Here is a 23,293-nt window from a genome sequence, read left to right on the forward strand (position 1 = left end):
GACAATAGTATTTTGGTAAAGGAAATATATGAAGCCATGAGAAGCTCTGACATATCAGATCCAATCATGACACTGATAACCCATCCACATTTTGTTGTTCCATCTTTTAAGAGAGAGATTAAGAATGATTCTACTTCCAATGAATACAGAAATGAAGGTAATAGTGCTTATAAAAACAAAATGTATGAGGTGGCATTAAAGTGTTACAATACAGCTCTTGCATATGCACCAAATATGTCCATTGCAATGAAACTTGCATATAGTAATCGGTCCGCAGTACTATTCACATTGCAGTGCTACAGAGCTTGTCTCAAAGACATCAATACTTGTATAACTATGGGATGTCCTGATGACATATTGGAAAAATTATATAAACGCAGAGAACAAGCTGAAAACTCTCTGTGGACAGAAAGTACACAAATAAAGTAAGTACTTATAAAAGGTCCCCAGTCTTATTTATTTCAGGCAACTTAATATTATTATGTAACAATATTGGCCCATATTATATATATATCTTAAGGACTAACATATATAGAAAACTAGCGACACGCCTCGGCTTCGCACGGGTGCATGCTGGTACTAAATATACGTACCTACCTACAGAATGTCCTTATAAACAACGCTGTAAAAGCATTATTGTCATTAGACAGTACAAACATGTTTTGTTTAGCGCCACACCGCTATGTCCCTGCATTTCAGATCTGTAATATCTTTGGAAATATTAATTTAAATTACATGCTGTCAAGGGCCATATTGATCTATATTAAATGGACTTTACTGTATCCATCCATCTATCTATCCATTCATAATTTCATACTGACAAACTTTCGCGTTTATAATATTAGTAAGATAAAACTAATTATGTATACTATTATTCAACATTACCCATTTCTCTGTTTTTGATGCTTTTCTCCATTAGCCCCCTGTTTTGAGGCTTTGAAGTATCAATCCACCTAAATAACTTTGTTTATGCTACTTGCTTGTGACATAACATGATGTTTTTGTCAATTGGTAGACTTGTTGATTAAATTTTAACAGATAACCATTATTAAATTAAGAAAATGTGAAAATGTAATAATTTTTAAATATTCCAGGTATAGTGGTGAAATTTTTTTTAAAATACCTAAACGCCATCCGGATATACCATGCGCGAGCGCAGAAATAGATATTATTATGAATACCAACGGTCCTAAAATAGTGGCCAAGACAGACATTAAAGTTGGGACTGTGTTGGCTTTAGAGAAAGTATTTGCCGGCTTTGTAGACCTAATTCAAAATTCAGATGCAACTTGGATATCTTGCTACCACTGCTGTAAACTTTCTTTCAATTTATTCCCTTGTGAAGGCTGTTGCAAAGCACTATTCTGCAGCAAACAGTGTAAAGACAATTGCATGAAAGAATATCATAATATTGAATGTCAGATCTTAGAGTTAGTGAACTGGCCAATTACTCAAATGGTACTCAAAGCTGCAATAAAAATGAGAAACATGTGCAAATCGTGGGATGAAATGATCGAACTGTCAAAGAAATATGTTAATAATAAGCAAAAAATAAACCAAATAAAAGATATATATGATTCAAGAAACTGTACTTCCCTTCTAACATTCAACCATGCTGTGCACTTTATGCATGGTATGTTTTTTAATACAACAATAATTTGGTCTCATTACATTTCCATAATTGACTCTTCTGGATGTTTTTTCCCAGTAAGAATTCAGGACAAAAGGTATGCAATTCGTGCTTTTGCAAGAATACTGATGCACCTAACAATATTTGCACACCCAATGCTTTTAGCTACAAATAATTGTCTAAAAACGAAGCCACAGATAATTACACGGTGGGTGACGCCAAGACTTGGACTCTTTCCATTCATTGGAAAATTAAAACGGTCCTGTATACCAAATACATACAGCACAGTAATCAATAATAATACTACGGCTTTGGTAGCGACACAAACTATAAGAGCAGGAACTGAATTGTCTGTCAGCCCCATGTAAGTAAATCTAATTGGTTGTTGTATTTGTTTACTATAACGTAAAGTTTACTATTATTTCTGTACAAAAAAAAGATTTGTATTCAGTTTAGAAAAGCTAAAATAATATTTTATTTTATATAAGTTCTGACCAACACACTCACACTATATTTTCAATTTTCTAAGGTAAATAATATTTTAATGGTATTTACATACATGATAATTATAAAAATAGGCCTGAACAATTCAGAAATAGCAAACATATTTTACACGTTATCATTGTACTTTGTGATTTCGGTAATGAAGAAATAACCAGATAAATATTTTCTTCTTTAAATAATACGTCTTATTTTCTATATATAATACATAACTAGTAGATGGCGCTATCTTTTCTCGCTATACCCTTGTTCTTCTCTTATTTTATTTCTCTCCAATCTCCCTCCCTCAGTCCCTCTTTTTCTGTCTATATTATATAGTATGTCTGTCACTTATTCAATTTACAGAAACAATTTGCATTTAATATGCAGAGCTTTATCACTTACATATTGTATCTATTCGAAATATATTAAAAAAATATTACACCATTTTGAATTTGAATCAACAATATTTGATGATATATTGAATTAAACAAGAGTTGCACGAGTTATTATCGTTGTTTTTCATCATTAGTATTGTGTTTAGACTGTAATAAAGATTATTTACTTATAGTCTTTATTATGATAGACATATTTATATAATTCATAGAGAGACATTTATTTCTATTTCACTGTCTCGATTTCATCTGCTTGTCCTTCTTCAAAACTCTATAAACCTCTGTCCAACGCTTTTCTTCATGTTGGTCCAGCCACTGTCCTTATATCAACCTCTCGCTTCTTGTTCTGTTGCCCGCATTTTCATATTTCCTTTCTTGGATAATTATCAATCTAAAACATGCTGGGTCCAATTCTCTTTCTTATTGCATGTCCAGTCCACTTCCATTTCAGTTTCTCGACTGTTCTGGTTGCATCTGTCAATTTGGTTTTTTCTCATAAATTGGTAAGTTTGACGTTGTCACTGAGTTGGATATTTAAGAAGCTTCTTTGCATGGTATTTTGGCATATTTTTATTTTACTCAGTTTTTGTTGTCCAATCCCACGTTTGGCAGACATATATTAGACGGAAAAATACAGGACTCGTATGTTTTTCTTATGTTTTATAAAGATGTTCTTGTTTTTTATTACATCTTTCATGTATATAAAGTTAGTATAAATTATATTTTTCAGAAATCATTGGTTACAGCATCCACTAACAAAAGAGAATAGACAAGAAATGATGTATAACATTAATGGAACTGTGTGCAGTTGTGTATTGTGTGAAGCAGAACCTAAAGACTTGGAAGCAATAAGAAACGCCAACCCTCTATCTGATGAACAAAAAAAGAAATTTAAAATTAAACTCACAAATGAGCTTTATCATAACTCTACAGATATTACGAAAGTCGCCGGCGTCTACACGGAAATATTTGAATTGTTAGACTTATTACATGATGTGCCATTTTCGAAGGAATATGCAATAACACATGAACTCTTCCGAAATTGTATTACAACACAATCATTATATTCAAATTTTAATGAGGTAGAGTCTTGATAATTCTTTCCATTAAACTTCTTTCTCTATTGATTGTTATAACTGTAAATAAATTCTATTACTTTCAATAGTTTCTTTTTATAAACAAAATTAATAATACTTTGGTATACTTTGTTAAAAGTCGTCTGCAAGTACCCAACCCGTCTCATCTATTACAAAGCAGTTGGCTGTGTAAAATCTCCAACACTTGTAGGGATCTGATGTGTATGTATGATAGGTAAGAATAAATGTGTGTGTATGCTAGACTATATATATATAAACGCGTCCCATTCCGTGAAGGGTCTGATCCGATCGATCCTCCGTATAATTCAAAGGGGGATTGAAATTACAATCTGAGCAGAGCTTCGAACCCCTAGCCTCCAGACTAAAGTCGTATCCGTCAGGCGGGAGTTGGCCTTCAGCCGCTCCATAAGTCCTTCCGAGGGTGTGGACTGCCATCTGCACTCGCGGCCTAACATTCGGTACAGCTGTAAAGGCCATCTGCGGTAATCAGCATTAGAGTAGTCCGAAAAGAAAAAGTGAACTAACATATAATAATGTGGTATCCATGGTATTGTCATGTACATAGTTGATATATTTTTATTATATGTAACACATACCTAGTTTTCGCGTACCGCGATTGCAAATCCGTAACAAGCTGACAAGATAAATACAGAATTCTGGCAAATTTACGTATAATAATAGAAAACTTCAATACAACTAGGGACAATGTAGTTATGAATTAGTTTCTTCTGTGGCTTCTTTATATTGTTCATGCCAATGATTAGGATCTTTTCCGAAAGCCTGTAAAATAAATATTTCAATTTAATTAAAAGGTATTTCTGCCTCATTAATTTCAGCCAACCGCAATGCAGCGTCTTTTGAATGTCGACAATCTTAATGAATCTAAATGACAGAGAAAATTAATATTGAAACTAATATTTAACAAAACATGAAAATTCATATTTCAAATTCTTAATTCAAATAACAAAAGCACTTTTGAATAGCTATATATTTTTAATTGTACTACTCATTTGGAACGCAGACGCAGACTCATCAAAGGAGAATGAATTACAAACATGCATGTTGCTCTTTCAAATAAATGAATTATATCTAAATTATGCTACATATTTACCTCTGCCATTTTATTCAGGAGAAACATTTTAGGTACCTCTTCCATCGCCCGTTGACCCCATTCAAATACATTTCTAGCCAGTTCCCCTTCGCCTACCTGTGGAGAGACAATAATTTTGAGTGACAGCAATAATAATACATATTGGAGGGAAGAGATTGTTAGTAATATCAGTGGCACTCAATGAGGAAGTAGCCATTATTATTGCTAAAAGTTGCATATAGATGGCGTGATTGGTATCGATGGAATTCTTCATAGTTTTGCAAACGTTTTAAAAAACAAAACTGTGTTTTCAAAAATGTTTAATCAATTTTTAAAAAGTTATATATACATGTTAAAAGGAAATAATGCGTTTAGAAAAGTAATTTTCATATATTTACTCATTTTGTTATTTTCCAGTACTTAATTACACTTTAATCAGTGCTAATATGGGGCTCAATGTTTTCAAAATGCTTTCATAGATGGCATTGTCGTCATTTGTATCGGCCTAATTAAATGTCTTTTTTATATTTTCCAATAATAAGCACTTAATATATTATTATTGTAAATTAAACATATAAAAATTTTTTAAGTAAATTAAAAATAGCCGAACAAGCAAGTAATACTATTTCCAATAATACTTATGTATGAAGTGTTGTCATATTAAAAATAAATACATGTATTATCGATTTTTTTGAATAATCAATAACAGGATTTTATTACAGCGCATTATTCGATGATGCTTTTAATGAGTCGTTGTGAACAGTAAATTTTTATTATTATGTATTATAGCAGTGTTCCGTTTCAAAGAACGGAATATAGTAGTACATTATTAGTGTCGTTGGTTATTTACATTTGTACTGAATAATCGATTACATAATAATTTAAAATATCGAGTACGAATCGTAGCTGTCTTCGAATACTGGCAACTGGTAAGATTAAAATAGTATTTAAAAAAAAGAGAGAAATCGACCCTAACTCGAATACCATAAAGTTGATTTTCCTTTCTCATTAATATATCATAGCAGTTTGTTTTTTAACTTGCGTATGACTCCGTACGGTGCATACATTTCAAAAATTATATTTTAATGTAGGTACACACATTTCATACATGTCAAAAATTATCTTTTAATGTAGGTACACACATTTCATGCATGTCAAAAATTATCTTTTAATGTAGGTACATACATTTCTTTCATACATTTCATACATTTCAAAAATGAACTTTTTATGTAGGTACATACATTTCTTTCATACATCTCATACATTTAAAAAATTATATTTTAATGTAGGTACATACATTTCATACATGTCAAAAATTATCTTCTAATGTAGGTACATACATACATTTCTTTCATACATTTCATACATTTCAAAAATGAACTTGTAGGTACATATATTTCTTTCATACATCTCATACATTTCAAAAATTATATTTTAATGTAGGTACATACATTTCATACATGTCAAAAATTATCTTTTAATGTAGGTACATACATTTCATACATTTCAAAAATGAACTTTTTATGTAGGTACATACATTTCTTTCATACATCTCATACATTTAAAAAATTATATTTTAATGTAGGTACATACATTACTTTCATACATTTCATACATTTAAAAAATTTCATACATTGCAAAAATGAACTTTTTATGTAGGTACATACATTTCTTTCATACATTTCAAAAATTATCTTTTAATGTAGGTACATACATTTCATACATTTCAAAAAGTATCTTTTAATGTAGGTACATAACACCCCATGTCAGACCCCTTGTATTTGGAAGAAACTTAAAAATAATGCCAAAAATATTAGATGAATATATTTTTAATACGAATATTGTTTTATTTTTGTTCATCAACTTTATCCCTCACTAATAATACTAGTAGTAGTACATAACCTGGTTTATACCGCTAAAGATATTGAAAGATATACGAGTAATTCAGAATGTTATCAAGTTCAAAATAAGCACACATTACTTGCTTAGATAACAGAGTAATATTACTCGTAATAAAAACATTTGTAACACCCATATGTATACTATGTATGTATAGTAAGTACTTACGCTGCGGCGCCGTAAGACTCGTCTACCTCATCTACTGACCAATAGGAGCGCGCCTCTCGTGTTTCCAGAAAGTTCGCGTCTAACGGACGATATAGTAGTAAGGCAATGAGTGTCCCAGTGACATCATTATAATATTTTCTCGTTAAATTTTATTGTAATATACACAATTTCGCACTAAATAACGTGTTACCCCGTTACACATTTCTAATAATGAAAAACCTAGACCAACCCTGTTCACTTAATCTTACAAGATCTGACTTTAAAAATTACGATATCCTCATATAGCCTTTCATTTCCCCTTTCAATACTTTTTCGCATTAAAAAGTAGCCTTTCTCATGGTCTACATTATCTGTCTACCAAATTTCAATTAAATCAGTTCAGTAGTTTTGGCGTGAAAGCGAGACAAACAGACAGACTGAGTTACTTTAGCATTTATAATATTTGTAAGAATATCGCTATTAAAAATAGGGGTTGGTGAAAGACGGGTGAAAATTTAGGCGTGTATGTATTTTCAATGTAACATGATAAATAAATAAAAAATTGTCCATAATACAAAAAAATATTTTTTCGGGGTAGGCCACCCCTATGACTTAGGGGTATAAAAAATAGATAACAACCCTACCTCAGACCTGGCAAGTATACATATCAAATTTCATCAAAATGTGGGAGAAATATGGCAACTAACACTGTGATACAAAATTTATATATAAGATATAGCGGAATTCTCATTAGGGAAAAGAGGGGTACATCGTAGAATACATGAGGTATATACCAGTAAATTAATTGTAGCTAAAACCAGTCTCTTACACATAACGATTGAAATAAAAAATCATATAGCCCGATTTTGATACGTACGAGTATAAAAGTATCAAAATCGGGCTATACGTATAGCGCAGACGCGTTACAACATATCAAAAAAATAGGCATGGAATGTAAAATAAACCATAACATAATAGGTATATACATTGGCACATAAGCCATATCTGCAGAGTGTCGGCTAACGATATTATACCTGCACATTTACATTGAATCTTGAATCGTCCCTAATGAGGTACACGATACAGTTACCTAAATATCTATTATATACATATCTTTGCAAAACAGATGTCATGTAGACTGAATTGACTGCCATCTATTTTCATGCTTTGTTACTAAGCACCCACTAGTAATCCGAACTGCTTCAGATCTAGCGACATCTAGCGTCTACGGTGGCGAAATAAAATAGCCCGAAGAATAGCCCGAGTTAGGAAGGAACCATTTTCTTGTATGGGATGGGGTATCTGTATGTAATATTATGTTATCTGTGGTAATATGGACTAACAAACCCTTTTTTTAATATTGGTATTGTGCACCAGCCTACTCTAACGGTATATGCTGGCGGGGCACTAGTGGAGAAAGAAAGAAATATATTTTATGGAGGATGATAGGATGAATATGAAGTTAGGTCAGTTAGCCCATCTGCTTACCGCCTAGTCGCTAATAAGTTCAAGTAATCATGGTAAATTGTATATTATAGAGAATAAAGTTCTATTAATACAGCCAGTTATTTGTTAGTGTGTATGTATTGATATATATAATAATAATAATATCAGGACAATTCTCACAGCGCCGTCTAGACCCAAGTTAAGCTAACTAAAGCTTGTGTTATGGGTACTAGATAAATAATACAAATACATAGTTTTTTTTGTAAATACATACATATTACACATATTTCACACCCAGACCAATATAAATACTCATACTCATGAATATTAATGTTTGTGCTGTGCGAGGACTCGAACCCATGACAATCGGATGTAAAACGATGTGTCTATACCGCTAGACCACCGAGTTCATCAATATATATTGACTCTATATATAAATATGAGTTGTTTAGAACCCATAACACAAGCTTTGCTTAGCTTAGGACTAGATGGCGCGGTGTGAATTGTCCAGGACTATTTTTATAATTATCATGTATGTGAAGACCATAAAAATACTACCTTAGAAAATTGCAAATATAGTTGTCTAGTGAGAGTGTTGGTCAGAACTTTCCTTGCTGTGTGGTCATCCTCTTCCATGAGACCAGCTTCAGACAAAAACTTCCACATTTCATCTGAACATTGTAACCAAATAAAATTAAAAATCTCAATAGTCAAATTGTAAATAGACAAGTTCTTACATGTAAAATGTTGGTATACCTTCCTTGACTGGTCCTCCAGTCATATAAATGTGTGTGAGAGCAGCAATCAACATCCGTCTATGATGAGGATTGGAGACACAACTTGGCTCCAAGTCACTCTCTTCATTAAGCACTACGATATACTGGATACCACTCTTGGATTCAACTTGAATCAGCTTATAACCATAAACCTTTAAATAAAAAAAAATAGAAATAAAATGAAATAAAGGTATATATATACTCATAGTTGTTTTTATATGAAAATTTTAAGATTAGGAAGCATTTTTTGTAATATATCCAATAAATTTTGGGGCGGTGGGGGGTAATCATTACTTGCGGAGGCTCCATTACTGAGGGGAATCTCTTTGGGGGTTAGAGTTCCCTCGTCGAAGTGTAGTGAAGGACCTCTTTTGCATGCCTTCTGGCTTTATCTCTTCCTTAGCTTTTGTATTTGTATATGTATTTTATAAATAAATTGAAATAAAACAAAAATAATAATTAACACATATATTACAAAACTACAAATTATAGGTACAACATTGAAATAATGATAACTCATCTATCATTATCATATCAGCTCACACTCTGTACTGATCTACTTATCTATACTTAAAATAAAAATAATAATAATCTTTATTTACTGTTAAAAATTATTACTATTCTATAGTTACAAATTTATACTATTCTATAGTTACAACTAGTTTAATCTATACTTACAACTAACTTAAGCTATAATACATTCATACACACACACAAACTGATTATCTTGGTTGCTTATGGGTAACTTTTTTATGGTTATATCCATATTCTGGAAGGGAGTCATATGCCCTCCAAAATTATCTTTTTCTTAAAAGACTGTTCTATGACATGCTTTTGAAAGAGTTGAGGCACCAATACTTCTACAGATCTCTCATTGCAACAGACTTCTAATTTTAGGTTGTCACTGCTATTATCTATCATCCTGAGGACCTAGATTTCTTCCATTACCCTTCTATTATATTTTCTCTTTCTAAATTATGACTCATCAATTTGTCATAATCAAATTGGGTTTATTTTTATTTTGGTTTCATAAATTTGATTCTCTAGTTCATAAATTATGATTGTTTCTCGACAATAACTGTACCAGTCATAAGTGTTTTTCGAAGCTAAAATAGAATTATTTTCACATATTTTAATTATAATTTCAAAAATTAATATCTCCAAAACTATAACTTTCTGTAAGTTGAAATTTTAGGAGTAACAAAACCAATAGCTATATATGTAGCCATAATATTTTCAACTTCCAAATCAATTATATAGATTGTACAATTTAGCCTCACATGTTACCTAACATAACTAAAATAAATAACACCTATTTGATGGTTTATGCATTTACATTCCTGAAAACTTAGGTCTTAATACCCACTTTTGTAATTTCACTGCCAAATCTCATGCTTCAAACTAAAACTTGCAAAGGTAGGTGCTTAGCTGCAGAATTACGTTAGATAAAGGTACTCACACAAACTATACTTACTTTTTTTAATATTTTATTTGCTTCAATAACTACACTGTTCACTTGGTTCGAAGGTGTTTGACACGTAGAATTCAAGTGTTTCGCGATTTCAGCGCGTTTTATAGGTATTTTGCTGCCTTCACGAATGACTATGTAGCGAACACATTCGTTGATCGCTCCCCCTAGATTTTCTTCTGTTTCCATGGATATATTTTGGCGGCGCTGAGACATTTTGAAAATCAGTGAGCCTGTTTCAGTGCTAATTTATGTGTTCATGAAGACTGTAGCCATTACCAAAATTGGTTATAATGTTTATTGGTATAGTTCTTTATAAACACAACACACACTTTTTTAAACCTCCTATGTATATCTAAATATATCAAAATTCTATTCGAATAAAACCAAACTGTCAAAATGTTTGACACTTGACCACAGAATATAATACAAGTACTTTTTTTTTCCCCATATTCTTCCATCTCCTTTTCAGTGATGGAACAGGCAAAGATCCTTAGACCGTACAGCCTAGTCTACTATTAAACTTCTTCATATTTGAACAAGTGATGAGGCCAAAGGCCAATTCTTATGTATGTTTATTTATTATGTTTTCATTCGTGTTCATAATACAAGTACTTTACAATAATACGACGCCACACTATAGAGTTACTGTTACTATAGACAAATATTTACTTTACCACTTTTACTTATACTTTATATCACTTTAATTCAAATAAAATGCTAATAGGACATTGATGTTGAAATTTATACATATAAATAAAATTGGAGTGTCTAGTCTGTTTGTAATATTGAAATAACATACACTAAAAGAACATTATTAAAAAATTTTGTGTGTCTGTCTGTTTGTTCCGGCTAATCTCTGAAATGGCTGGACCGATTTTGACGGGATTTTTTTTGGCAGGTAGCTGATGTAATAAAGAGTAAGTTATGCTACTTTTATTTTAGAAAAATAAAAGTTATATTCCACGCGGACGAAGTCTCGGGTACAACTAGTCTATACATATAAATAGAATATATTTGTATGTATAGACTTATATTTATATGTATAGAATATTTTTTTAATATAACTGGAAGAGCAAACAACGATTTTTTTCAATGCTTCTGACTATCTCATCTAGGATTACAATCGTGACGCTATATTTAAGCTGTTACTAAATTTTCTACTATATAGCGTAGTGTTACGTCGGTATTACAATAATAAAGGAATTAAAATACGGTAACAATAAACTATTAGGTACAAATAAAATGAAAGCATTTCCCACCAATTTTTTACATGTGTATGGGTCCTACGTTTTTATTTAGTTACGAAGCCAATTAATTAATTCTGCTCTGAAAAATTGCTTATTTTATAGGTAATTTCATACAATATGGAATATTGGCATCTAATGGAAAAAATAATGAACACAAAATCACAGTAAAACCTTATCCAAACATGCAGTTATTATCTTTCACTTATTATATAGACTAGAAGTCCCGGTTTCGCACGGACGAATTAAAAATCTTTGAATTTCACGGCTTGTTCTATACTCTAAACGCATGTATTATACATATAAACCTCACTTACATGAATCACTTTATCTATAGCTGAAAACTGCATTAAAATCCCTTGCGTAATTTAAAAGATATAAGAACAGACAGCGGCAGTCACTTTGTTTTATAGGTACTATGTAAAAATAATAATCCTCGTTAAATGTACTAATTGTTAGTATTTGTTGCCGATGGCAACCTTTTTGATAGTTTTTATGTTTTTTATATATATTTGAATTTTATTTTTTGACGTTCTGTTTTGATATACCGTTTGTTTTCTTATGCCATATTAATTGTCTTTATGTTTTTGCTAACGAGCTGATTACACTTATTTTACCTCACCTGGGAACGTGTATCATTTTAAACCAAAGGGGATTGTTAGTAATGTGGACTTAATAACCCATTACTAGCTATGTACCATGTCAGGTTGACCTCCACGCGGTTCCCCCTAAACCATAGTGATAAATTTCTGGTGAATTTGTCACGATGGGCTAACTGACCTGACCTCATGTTCATCTTATCATCCTCCACTGGTGCCCCGCCAGCGTAAACCGTCAGCGCAGGCGGGTGCACCATTCCATTATCATCCTTAAAAAAAAACCAGCGTTAATACAGTCCTTCCGTAACAGTAATCATATAATAGTTTGAGTACTGAACAACCCATACAAAAACAGAAGAACATAGATATACCTATAAAAGAAAAATAATCTTGATTTTTATGAATAAATAATTGACTTTAATATTTATATCCGCGGCACACACACCAACCTTATGGAAGGGGACTACAATTTCGATCTGTCAGTATTAGTCTATAGCACCGTAGGACTCAGTAATTGTCTAACTATAACCACGACAACAACGGAGCAACATCGTACGTTGGTGAGTTGAATATTACTCTTGTAAATTAAAAATACGTTTATAAGCGTGTGGATCTCAGGGGTTGTATGGTGTGAGTTAAAGGCCCTTTTATGATAAGCTGTTTCATTTCGTTATATACAAATGACCGAACGGGCAACTTTATTTCGACCAAATTGCGTGTCTTAACTAACTGAAAGGAACGTACTATCTACCCCTACCTATCTATAGAAAGGGGATTGTTAGTAATATGGACTGATGATCTCATTGCTAGCAATGTACCGTATGTATTATCTGCATTTAGCTACTGAACTGAGTCGTGTTTGTAAACAAAATAAAGTGTAATAGGTAGTGTATGGGAGGGAGATCAAAGACGAGTATGATTGTACGAGACCACAAAAGGCACCGGTATAGTTGCAAATATTTTCCATGTATAATTAAAACAATTAGTACAAAAATATAGACATATAACATGTATAAAAAAGTTCCCAACAAATAGGATATTTATTCATTGGGTATACAAACTAGGGTAGGGTTGACGGTATTAGACAGTCCACGTGTGTACCAGAATGGTGGTTCTTTGGTGCTAAAAAAGGTGAGACAGAGGTCACGCAGACAAGTTTCTACAAAGTTAAGTCCTGTTAAACAAACTGATATATAGTTTTAATTCACACAAAATTCCTAAATAATTTAATTCTGAACAATACTTATTTAAAACAGCAACACGCAAGTTTCCTGCTCGTTCTTTTTGTGATGAGTCTGCGTTCCGAATGAGTGGTAGAATAAAAAAATATGACTATTCAAAAGTATTATTATAATAAGATTTTTAATTATTTTGTTTCAGAAAGATGGCGAATGTCGTATTTCACTATTTCCCCGCGAAAGCATTGGGCGAGAGTATTCGAATGCTACTAGCATTTGGTGGGCAGGAGTTCGAAGATGACCGGATTCCCATGGATAAATGGCCGGAATATAAGCCAAGTATGAATTTAATTTGCTTAAAAAGTAGTTTTTTGGTGTATCCCTTCCTATCGGAAGTTATTCAGGACTACTCGTCTACCTGAAATCATTAAGTAGTTCGTACTAATCGACACGGCCTCGGTGGCATAGCGGTTAAGCATACCGCCTTACTTCCGATGGTCGCGGATTCGATTCCTCGCACGGCACAAACACTTATATTCATGAGTATGATTGTTTGTATCGGTCTGATTTGATCGGTGTTTTCTATTACTATGTATAATATTATACGTATGTAATTACGAAAAAAAAATCTATGTATTTGTATCGCTTATCTAGTACCCATAACACAAGCTTTAGCTAGGACTAGGATCTAGATGGCGCTGTGTGAATTGTCCTGAGATTATTGTGTCTATTATATATTTTAAGTAAGGAAAAAGAGATGAAGGGACTGTGTGAAAGATGATATGGTAAGAAAGGAGGTAAATAACGCGACGACTGCGAACAGAGATGAATGGAAAAGAAAACATATTACGCCGACCCCAAATAAATGGGATAAGGAAGAAGCAGATGATGATGATGATCAATGTGTCTATATAATAGATGATTGCTTATAGACCGATGGGTTGTATTTTCATTTAGCTTTACCACTATAAAAAGTGTATGAACCTCGAATGAAGGTGACATCCTATCGATTGGCGATTCCATGGAAACCTTCATACAATCATTGAAGGCACCTGCTTACGTTGGTACCAATTTTAATACCCTCTTACAGCTTACTGTAAATGAATTATTTATTGACGAACTTGTTTACGACTCAATGCTTTTGTCTTATTATATATAGCTTTTATCTGCCTTCGTCCGTATAGAATTTGACTTTTTTTTATTGAAATATATGAAATTTATTTAAAATAAATAAATCTAGGTTTTTAATCAGTGATAATGGAGTAGTTTTCCCTCTGCGCTACAGTTACGATTATGATTTACGCTGGCGGGGCACCAGTGGAGGATAATAAGATGAATGACTACCGGCCAGTTAACCCATCGTGACAAATCCAAAAGGAATTTATCACGATGGTTTCTAGGGGCAACTGCCTGAAGGTCAACTTAACATGGTACATTGGTAGCAATGGGGTCATTTGTCCACATTACTAACAATCCCATTCCCCCTTAATTTGCTTAAATTACTCCTTATAATATTAGCCATTGCGATTGAAATTCCTGTCAAAATCGGTTCAGCCGTTTAGCCGTTATTTTAGGCCTAAATTTCCTGACTACCAGACGTTAGCAAGAACAAACAAACAAGAAATTTAGGCCACACTCTTCTACGCTTTATAAATATAATTATAAAAAAAGGATAATTCTATATTCAGAGACACCATTTGGACAAATGCCGGTATTGGAGATGAATGGCAAGGAATATACGCAGAGTATCGCCATTTCGGACTCGCCGGCGCTGATGCAGAAGAGGATTTTCTCATCGATCAAAACGTGGACTTCCTCAACGATATCCGAGCAAGTAAGCTAAAATTATTATTGTATTCAGTGGCATGTTCATCACCATGATGAATGACTAAGGAGTCTTGAGCGTTCTCGAAAAGCTCAATTTAGTTCTCAGCTCTTACGAACTCTTTCTTTTAGTTCGTCATCGCGCAGTCTCTCTCTCAAGTATCTATATAGTTATAATAATAATTAGTATAAAATACCAAGTGCATATATATAGTACTAATAATTATATATATATATATATATTCTTTTAGAATTTTAAAATTCTAAATAAACTGAAGTAGAACTAGAATAGTTGAAAGTAACTTAAAGCTAGATTTATTTCTCACTTGATATTTGAGGTAGTAGTAGTTTATGGTAGGAAACAACTGCAATAAACTACTATAACCCAATACAATTATTACCCATTTATACAGGCTTTGTACCAAGGGCTACGACTACAATATTGAAATCCTTTTATGTATAAATCCTAGAATAATCAATACTACAACATATAATAATCAATACTCTTGAACATAAATGTTTAAATGAAGAGAGTATCGAACCTGCGACTTGGAATTTTGGCAGTTTATTAAACTGTTAGACTACAGCATATAGACGCTACGGGGGCGCCACCAGCAGTCTTTGATAGCGGTTGTGTTGTCACTTTGTGCTTTATAATAATTAGATAAACGTACTAATTCATTCTGAAAAGTATATATACATACAAACCTATTTGTGATACAGTGTATACAGTGTTATCCAGTCTAAATTCAGTGTCTTGTGAAAGAAAAACGGAATCAAACCACTAACGAAATCTGGTAAATACGTAACCTACCCTCCTTATAACAATATTTTATGGGCGCACTTCAATCAGTGATACATAGTCTTGATACAAGTAACGCCATCTCACGACGCTTGGAGGAGTTTGTTTGAAAACAAACAATATTCACTACAAATGGCTAAGTGCGGAGGTTGCGGTAGGTTTCTGAATGCATCGGACGCTGCAAAATGTAATAGCTGCCATAATACATATCACCGAGCCTGCGTGGCATTGCCCATGTCTGGCACTGTGGCTCCAACCTGGCGGTGTCCTGAGTGTAATAAAAATGTAATCCGGAACAACAAGCCTGATACTCCAGTTAGGGGTCCTCAACATTTTGTGTCACAAGGCACCCCTGCGGAGAGCATGGCTATGGATACTAGCATTTTGGATGATTCCGTCGCCGAGTCGAAACATAACTCAAATAGGGAAATTATGACTGAGCTTGGATTTGTCAGAGACGAATTGCGTGCTATTCGGAGTGAATTCCAGGAATTCCGAGCGGACTTAACAGACTTGCGTTTATGCATAAAATCTAGTAATGAGCGTATGGATAAGATGGATATTAGGATTAACGAGATTGAGAAACGTCTCGCTATACCATCAGAACCTACGGATGTATCCCCGCTGAATGATGTAATAAATCAACTTAAGCAGGACTTGAACGACAGGGACCAGGAACTACTCGCAAATGACATTGATATAAGCAACATACCTGAAGAAAAAGGAGAAAATCCTGTGCACATTGTCATGCAAGTTGCCAGTAAGTTGGGTATTGGTCTGACTCAGCAAGATATCGTGAGTGCCGAACGAATGGGAGCGCGCCATATAAATGCGACGAGCGCCGAAGGTGCCGTGCCCATCCGCCCGCGTCCCATCGCGGTACGTCTCGCTCGGCGTGACGTACGAGATGAAATTCTCCGGAATGCTCGTGTCAGGCGGGGTGCTACTACAGAGGACTTCGATACATCCTCATCTCCACGTCCGTTCTATGTCAACGAGCGCCTTACTAAATATAACCGTGCATTATTTCAAAAAGCGCGGGAAATGGGTCGCCGTCTGGGCTGGAGGTTTGTATGGTCACGTCGAGGGCGTATTTACGCCAGGAAGGATTCTGCAAGTCCCTCTCATGTGCTGCGCCGTGAAACTGATCTCAATACAATTTTTATACCTACTGGACTTATATAACTTTATAACCATTGCGAACTGTATTAAATGTAAAAATAAATATGTCTTGGTTGTTGTAATGTTACCGAGCAGAAATCTAATTTTAGCTTTACTATATTTTTCTTATATTATATTAGTTGTGGAACTTCAAACACCTATATTTGAAATTTATATATATCCTTTTCCCATCAATTATAAGAATTGGTTAAATTGTTTTAACAATGACCGTTCAAATGTAATCAAACTACACTATTATCCGACAAATATCTTAAGTCTTAATACATTGTACAATATTTTTTCTGTATTTAATTCTGTATATGACAACACGATTTATATGTATAGTATAGCATCGCAGCGTCATTTTACACTTAAACATATTACCAAGTATTATGTTATCTGTGATATTACTCTATATTACCATAATTTTCGTATGCTATTTCAGATATATCAATATTTCATATCACTCATTCCATAATGACTCGACATTAATTTTTTAAATTTGGGTTTTTCAATGTAGGATATTTAGGGACTAAACACGATGAGTTTTTGCTGGCTGGCTGAGTCGCCACTCGGTCGACATCATGGCCATTAATGAGACATGGCTGCGTGCGAGCAAGAAGGGGCTCGCGCCCGTAGTTCCTGGCTACCGGCTACGGCACACGCCGCGTTCGGCGGCGGTGCGCGGGGGCCGCGGCGGCGGGGTTGGATTTTACATCAGAGTGGGAGTTAATGCTCGCGCGCGGGCGCATCCCGTCCATCCCTCAGTAGAACAAATGTGGCTGACATTAAATTTAAATAATAAACGAATACTTATCGGTACGGCTTACCGACCGCCATGGCTCGATACGGACGTTTTCCTGGATGCTATTACGGACAGCATAACCTCATTCGCTCATTGCGATAACCTAGTTCTTCTCGGAGATCTCAATATTAATTTGATAGATGTCAATGACTGCAAATCAAAGAAGTTGCTTGCCTTTTTTAAACGTTGTAGTCTGACTCAAATTATTAACACGCCTACACATTTTATAAATAACAGTCAGACACTTATCGACATAATATGTACTGATACAAATGCTAGAAACGTCTGTGTCGACCACGTAATTGAACTCGGCCACCACTCATTCCTGTCGTGTGAGTTACTGTTAAAAAAAGAGAAGCCGCGTCCTAAAACTGTTAAGTTTCGCCCGATGAAGGACATCTTGCCTCACTTGTTTTCTGCGGATTTAGAGCATATGCCATGGAATGCAATCTGTGACTATAATGATGTTAACGAAATGGTAGTAACGTTCAATAATATGATATTACAATTATTTGACCTTCATGCACCAGTAAAAATAAAAAAAATTACATCTCGTCCTACTCCCTGGCTCACTGATAATATAAAATTACTAATAAAATTAAGAAATGACGCACACGCTAAGTTTCGTAACTCAAATCTAGATGGTGATAAAATATATTACAAGGAATTAAAGCGCCACACTACCATTGCTTTACATACTGAAAAAAAAGCTTATTACAATCAATACATAAATAATAATATAAACAACTCAAAGAAGTTGTGGCAGAATATTAAAAATGATCTTTTGCCTTTAGCTAATGAACATGAATTACCTTCATTTTTTGATGACCCAGATAAAATTAATAAATCATTTTTAAATATTCCAGGTGATCATAATATAAGCAGTGTATCTTATTTAACTTTCTATGAGTTCAATCGATATGGTACTTGTACTTTTACCCTTAAACCAATTAGTCAGGCAGCCGTACTCAAAATTATAAATAACCTTAAATCTAATGCGCAGGGGAATGATGGCATTACCCTAGAAATGGTAAAGTTAACTCTGCCTTACTCGCTGGAAGCAATCACGGCTATTATAAATAAATCCATTATAAGTGGTTGCTTTCCGGAAGCTTGGCAAATGGCTGTAGTGCGACCAATTCCCAAAAATAATAATCCCACTGAATTTAAAGATCTTCGCCCTATAAGTATATTGCCTTGTCTGTCCAAAGTTATTGAGCGTGTGGTACATTCGCAGGTGGTAGAATACTTAGAGACAAATGCTATATTGCCTGACTTGCAGTCTGGCTTTAGGAAGAAACGTAGTACAACCACAGCTTTATTAGACGTGATAGGTAACATCCTGGAAGCACGAGACGTTGGTAGGGGTACGCTATTGTCTCTTTTGGATTATTCTCGAGCATTCGATGCTATTCAAGTGCAACTGCTTCTTTCTAAGTTGGCTTATTACGGCTTTGACACTGTTACGGTAAACTGGTTTCACAGTTACTTTTCAAAAAGAAAACAAATTGTTGAAATTACAAAAGAGGACGGAACTATTTTATCATCACAGCCACTTGCAATACGTAGGGGTGTTCCTCAGGGCTCGATTCTTGGACCATTGCTGTTCATAATATATACGGCGGATATTGTTAAGTGCATACATTACTGTCAGTACCAATTATATGCTGACGATTTGCAGCTGTATATATCATTTATGCCTAGTGAGACATCTACTGCTATTCAACATATAAATGAAGATCTAAACAGAATTTCTAAATGGTCAGAATTGAACTCACTGGTCTTAAACCCGCTAAAATCTCAGTTTATAATTTTGGGTAGCAAGAAACAAATTACCAAAATAATGTCAGGTAAACCAGTTGTCAAAATAATGGACGAGACGATAGAACGTGTAGACACAGTGCGTGTTTTGGGCTTAAAAATGGACCCGGGACTTCGGTTCGAGGATCATATTAATAACACTGTACAGAAATGTTTTTATAGACTCAAAGTCCTGTATAAAATGCGCGATTTTCTATCAGTGGAGTTACGTAAACGCTTAGTGGATTCACTGGTTTTGTCAAAATTAAATTACGGAGATGTAGCATATGGACCATGTTTGTTATCAAGAACAGAACGTTTAATTCAACGAGTCCAAAACGCTTGTGCTCGCTTCTGTTTTAGAATACCGCCCAGAAGTCACATAACACCATATTTGAATAATAATGACATTCTCAAAATGACCGCTAGGAGAAATCTCCACCTGGCCACTTTGCTGTTCGGTATAATGGCATCCAATCAGCCTCATTATCTGTACCATAAATTAACCTGGAGGCAAAACTGTTACCAATACGCGATACGATTAAATGTCAATATACTTAAAATTCCAAGTCATAATACAGCTGCATTTAGGGGAAGTTTTAAATATGCCGCCACTCACTGCTGGAATAACATACCACCACCTATTCAAGATCTAAAATCAATTCACACTTTTAAACGACACCTAAAAAAATACTTCATGCAGGTACAAAAATCAATCTAGGCAAAAATACATTACCAATTTATATATCTGTATCTTTATATACCCTCTCCTGTATCTCTTTTATTTGACTGTATTTATATCTATTATCGCCTTGTCATTTGTGTACTATCTCTATTTTAGCTAAATGTGTATTTATGTATATTAATTTATATCAATTTATTATATATTAAGTATTGTATCATATCATAAATCGTGTACAACACGGCAATACACCACCCCAGGTCTTGTGCTGAAAAACAGCGTTGCAGCGCTCCAGCCGCTGCAGCATTATGCTGAGCACGGACCTATTCAGTGGATGCTTCCACAGACATACATGTGCACACGCTCACATATGTAATTTGTGTACTGTTATTTGTATGTAATTGTTCGCACTGTTTGTTATTCTATTTTTTGTTTGTTTAATGTGTGTTTTAGTTTTCTACTGAATATATATCATTTCATTTCATTTTCATTTCATTTCTATTTAACAGTAATGAGTAAAATATAGTGAATTTTAATATTTGAATAGAGGGTGTGGCCGTGCACTATGAAAAAGATCCTGAAGTCAAAGCAAAGAAGCATGAGGATTTTGCAAATAATATATATCCATTCCTCCTGGATAAATTGGACGAAATCATCAAGAAAAACAACGGACATATCGCCGCTGGGAAGGTATCTATATATAAATACTCTATTCATATAAATAAAATTGGAGTGTCTGTTTGTAATATTGAAATAACCGTTTTTTTACTACATGCAAATACGGTACATACACCAAAATAACATTTGTTTTAATTGTTATCTGTCTGTCTGTATGTTCCGGCTAATCGCTGAAATGGCTCGTCCTATTTAGATGAGACTTTTTTGGCAGGTAGCTGATGTAATAAGGAGTAACTTAGGCTATTTTTGTTTTAGAAAAAAATCTTTTATTTTAGAAAAATAAAGTTAAATTCCACGTGGACGAAGTCGCAGGAACAGCTAGTTTATAAATAAAGATTAGGACAAGTAATTTAATCTCAGATATTTGTACTTCGCAAACGGTGTACGTTGATGGGGCGGTAGGGGACAGGGTGTTCATAAACCTGTCAGGTTAGTTTATCCGAAGTGGTGAATTAACTAGGAAAATAGCATATTGGTGTCCAGGACGGGCCGTGAGAAAATTATTGTACCACTGACAGGATTCCCACCGCGTTACAGACAAATTTATTTAATCAAAATATCATATAAACTAATAACTGTCAAATTTTGAAGTGCGTCAAAGGAAAAGAACGTATTCTAATTTTGTTTGTTTTGTTTTTAGCTTACATGGGGCGACTTCTACTTCGCGGGATTGTATGACTACTTGAAGGTCATACTGCAAGCACCAGATTTGGATGCGGCATATCCGAGCTTCAAAGAACTCCAGGACACAGTTACATCATTGCCCAAAGTGAAAGATTTCGTAGCATCTGCACCTCATACTAACTTGTAAAATTGGCGCGAAACCTTTTCCTTTCATAATCGTCATCACCATTTCCGCCCGGAAGACGACCACTGCTGATCAAAGGTCACCCCTAAAGATCTCCACGACGATCGGTCCTGCGCTGTCCGCATCGAACGGCTTCCAGCCATCTTGACCAGATCGTCCACCATGCTGCAGGCATTCCCAAACTGCATCTGCCGGTCTGCGGTCGCCACTCGAAGCCTTTGCTGACCTTTTTCTTTACTTGGAGAAAAGTCATATGAGAGGAGGAGACCCGTCCGCTCCAGGAGAATGTACTCCCACTCAATACAATTCCAAGGATTTTAGAATAAGCGCTTATTGTCGGGATCGCGGCTACGTTTTTGCATTCGTCCGCACCTCCAAGGGCATTGGCCCTTCACTTAGGCACATATATATGTATAATTCTCAATGATGTTGTTGGTAAAATTTATGTTTAACTATGATATATTTATCTACACGTGCAATAAAACACTATTAAAATTACTTCTATTCTATATTCATTCAACCTCCGTGCAATATAGTATATACTAGATATTATAAAGAAAGTGTGTCTTGACTGTTCGTTTCTTTTAATTTATTAATAATTAAAAGTATCGTAATAACAAAATCTTTTAATTTTCATAAAAAGTTGAATTAGACGCGCGCTTGAGTTAGTCAATAAATATAGCAAATTTTTAACTTTCAATCTGATTTAAATTATAAATGTATCAGCATTTGTCTGAGATGAAGACGCGAATTCCTACTTGCCAGGAGGTCATCTTTGTCCTTGAAGAACAAACTTCTCATATACAAGGTTGCGCTCAAACCAATTTAGACTTACGGTATTCAGCTATGGGGAAGCGATTGTTACTCGAATATTGAAATACTCCAACACTATAAAACCTGCATCCTAAAGTGCATCTTAAAAGCACCAAGGTTCATCACCAATTCTGAGGTTCACTTTGCCAACATTGCCATATTCAGGGAAGAAATTGAGAAAATAAGCACCAAATATAAGGTGCGCCTTTCTATTCATCCGAAAGAACTACCTCAGAAGCTTCTAGTCAATAGCAAAGGGCAATCCAACAAAGAGACTAAAAAGAGCAAATATCCTGCTGCTGGATGAAAGATTTTTAGTTAGCTGAAATATGAGTACTTTGTCAAAGGATGGATATCCTCCCACGCAATCTACCAACAACTCGCTTATAGTAGGTACCTGTACTGATTGCAGATAGGCAAATTCCTCTGTTGTTTGTTCGCATAAATCTTTTAAATTACACAACGGAT

The 23,293-nt window shown here is 34.3% G+C and overlaps 2 protein-coding genes and 1 pseudogene across 2 annotated transcripts; 2 read left to right on the forward strand and 1 right to left on the reverse strand.

The window, feature by feature from the left end:
- Nucleotides 1-10: 10 nt before the first annotated feature.
- Nucleotides 11-3,599, forward strand: LOC131843984 (uncharacterized). Its single transcript, XM_059192775.1, has 3 exons — nt 11-425; nt 1,095-1,994; nt 3,236-3,599. The coding sequence occupies exons 1-3, from the start codon at nt 37-39 to the stop codon at nt 3,597-3,599; spliced, it is 1,653 nt and encodes a 550-aa protein (XP_059048758.1). The 5' UTR covers nt 11-36.
- Nucleotides 3,600-4,232: 633 nt separating this feature from the next.
- LOC131843968 (non-structural maintenance of chromosomes element 3 homolog) lies at nt 4,233-10,764 on the reverse strand. The gene is made up of 5 exons (XM_059192755.1): nt 10,435-10,764; nt 8,941-9,112; nt 8,743-8,855; nt 4,714-4,809; nt 4,233-4,382 (listed from the first exon to the last, which is right to left on the reverse strand). Exons 1-5 carry the CDS (start codon nt 10,642-10,644, stop codon nt 4,314-4,316), a joined length of 660 nt encoding a protein of 219 aa, XP_059048738.1. The 5' UTR covers nt 10,645-10,764; the 3' UTR covers nt 4,233-4,313.
- Nucleotides 10,765-12,450: 1,686 nt separating this feature from the next.
- On the forward strand, nt 12,451-22,463 carry LOC131843975 (glutathione S-transferase 2-like; annotated as a pseudogene).
- Nucleotides 22,464-23,293: the final 830 nt, after the last annotated feature.

Source organism: Achroia grisella, unplaced genomic scaffold (genome assembly GCF_030625045.1).
Source record: "Achroia grisella isolate CSIRO2021 unplaced genomic scaffold, CSIRO_AGI_Agris_v1 utg359, whole genome shotgun sequence".
Taxonomy (NCBI): domain Eukaryota; kingdom Metazoa; phylum Arthropoda; class Insecta; order Lepidoptera; family Pyralidae; genus Achroia; species Achroia grisella.

Excerpts from the sequence above, each read along its gene's own strand:
- LOC131843968 (XM_059192755.1), bottom strand. The coding sequence starts at position 10,644 with ATGTCTCAGCGCCGCCAAAATATATCCATGGAAACAGAAGAAAATCTA. Across the intron at positions 8,856-8,940 it reads TGGAGGACCAGTCAAGGAAG|ATGAAATGTGGAAGTTTTTG; the intron begins GTATACCAACAT and ends TACAATGTTCAG. Across the intron at positions 4,810-8,742 it reads TATATTTGCAATTTTCTAAG|GTAGGCGAAGGGGAACTGGC; the intron begins GTAGTATTTTTA and ends GTCTCTCCACAG.
- LOC131843984 (XM_059192775.1), top strand. The coding sequence starts at position 37 with ATGAGAAGCTCTGACATATCAGATCCAATCATGACACTGATAACCCAT. Across the intron at positions 426-1,094 it reads ACAGAAAGTACACAAATAAA|GTATAGTGGTGAAATTTTTT; the intron begins GTAAGTACTTAT and ends TAAATATTCCAG. Across the intron at positions 1,995-3,235 it reads GAATTGTCTGTCAGCCCCAT|AAATCATTGGTTACAGCATC; the intron begins GTAAGTAAATCT and ends TATATTTTTCAG.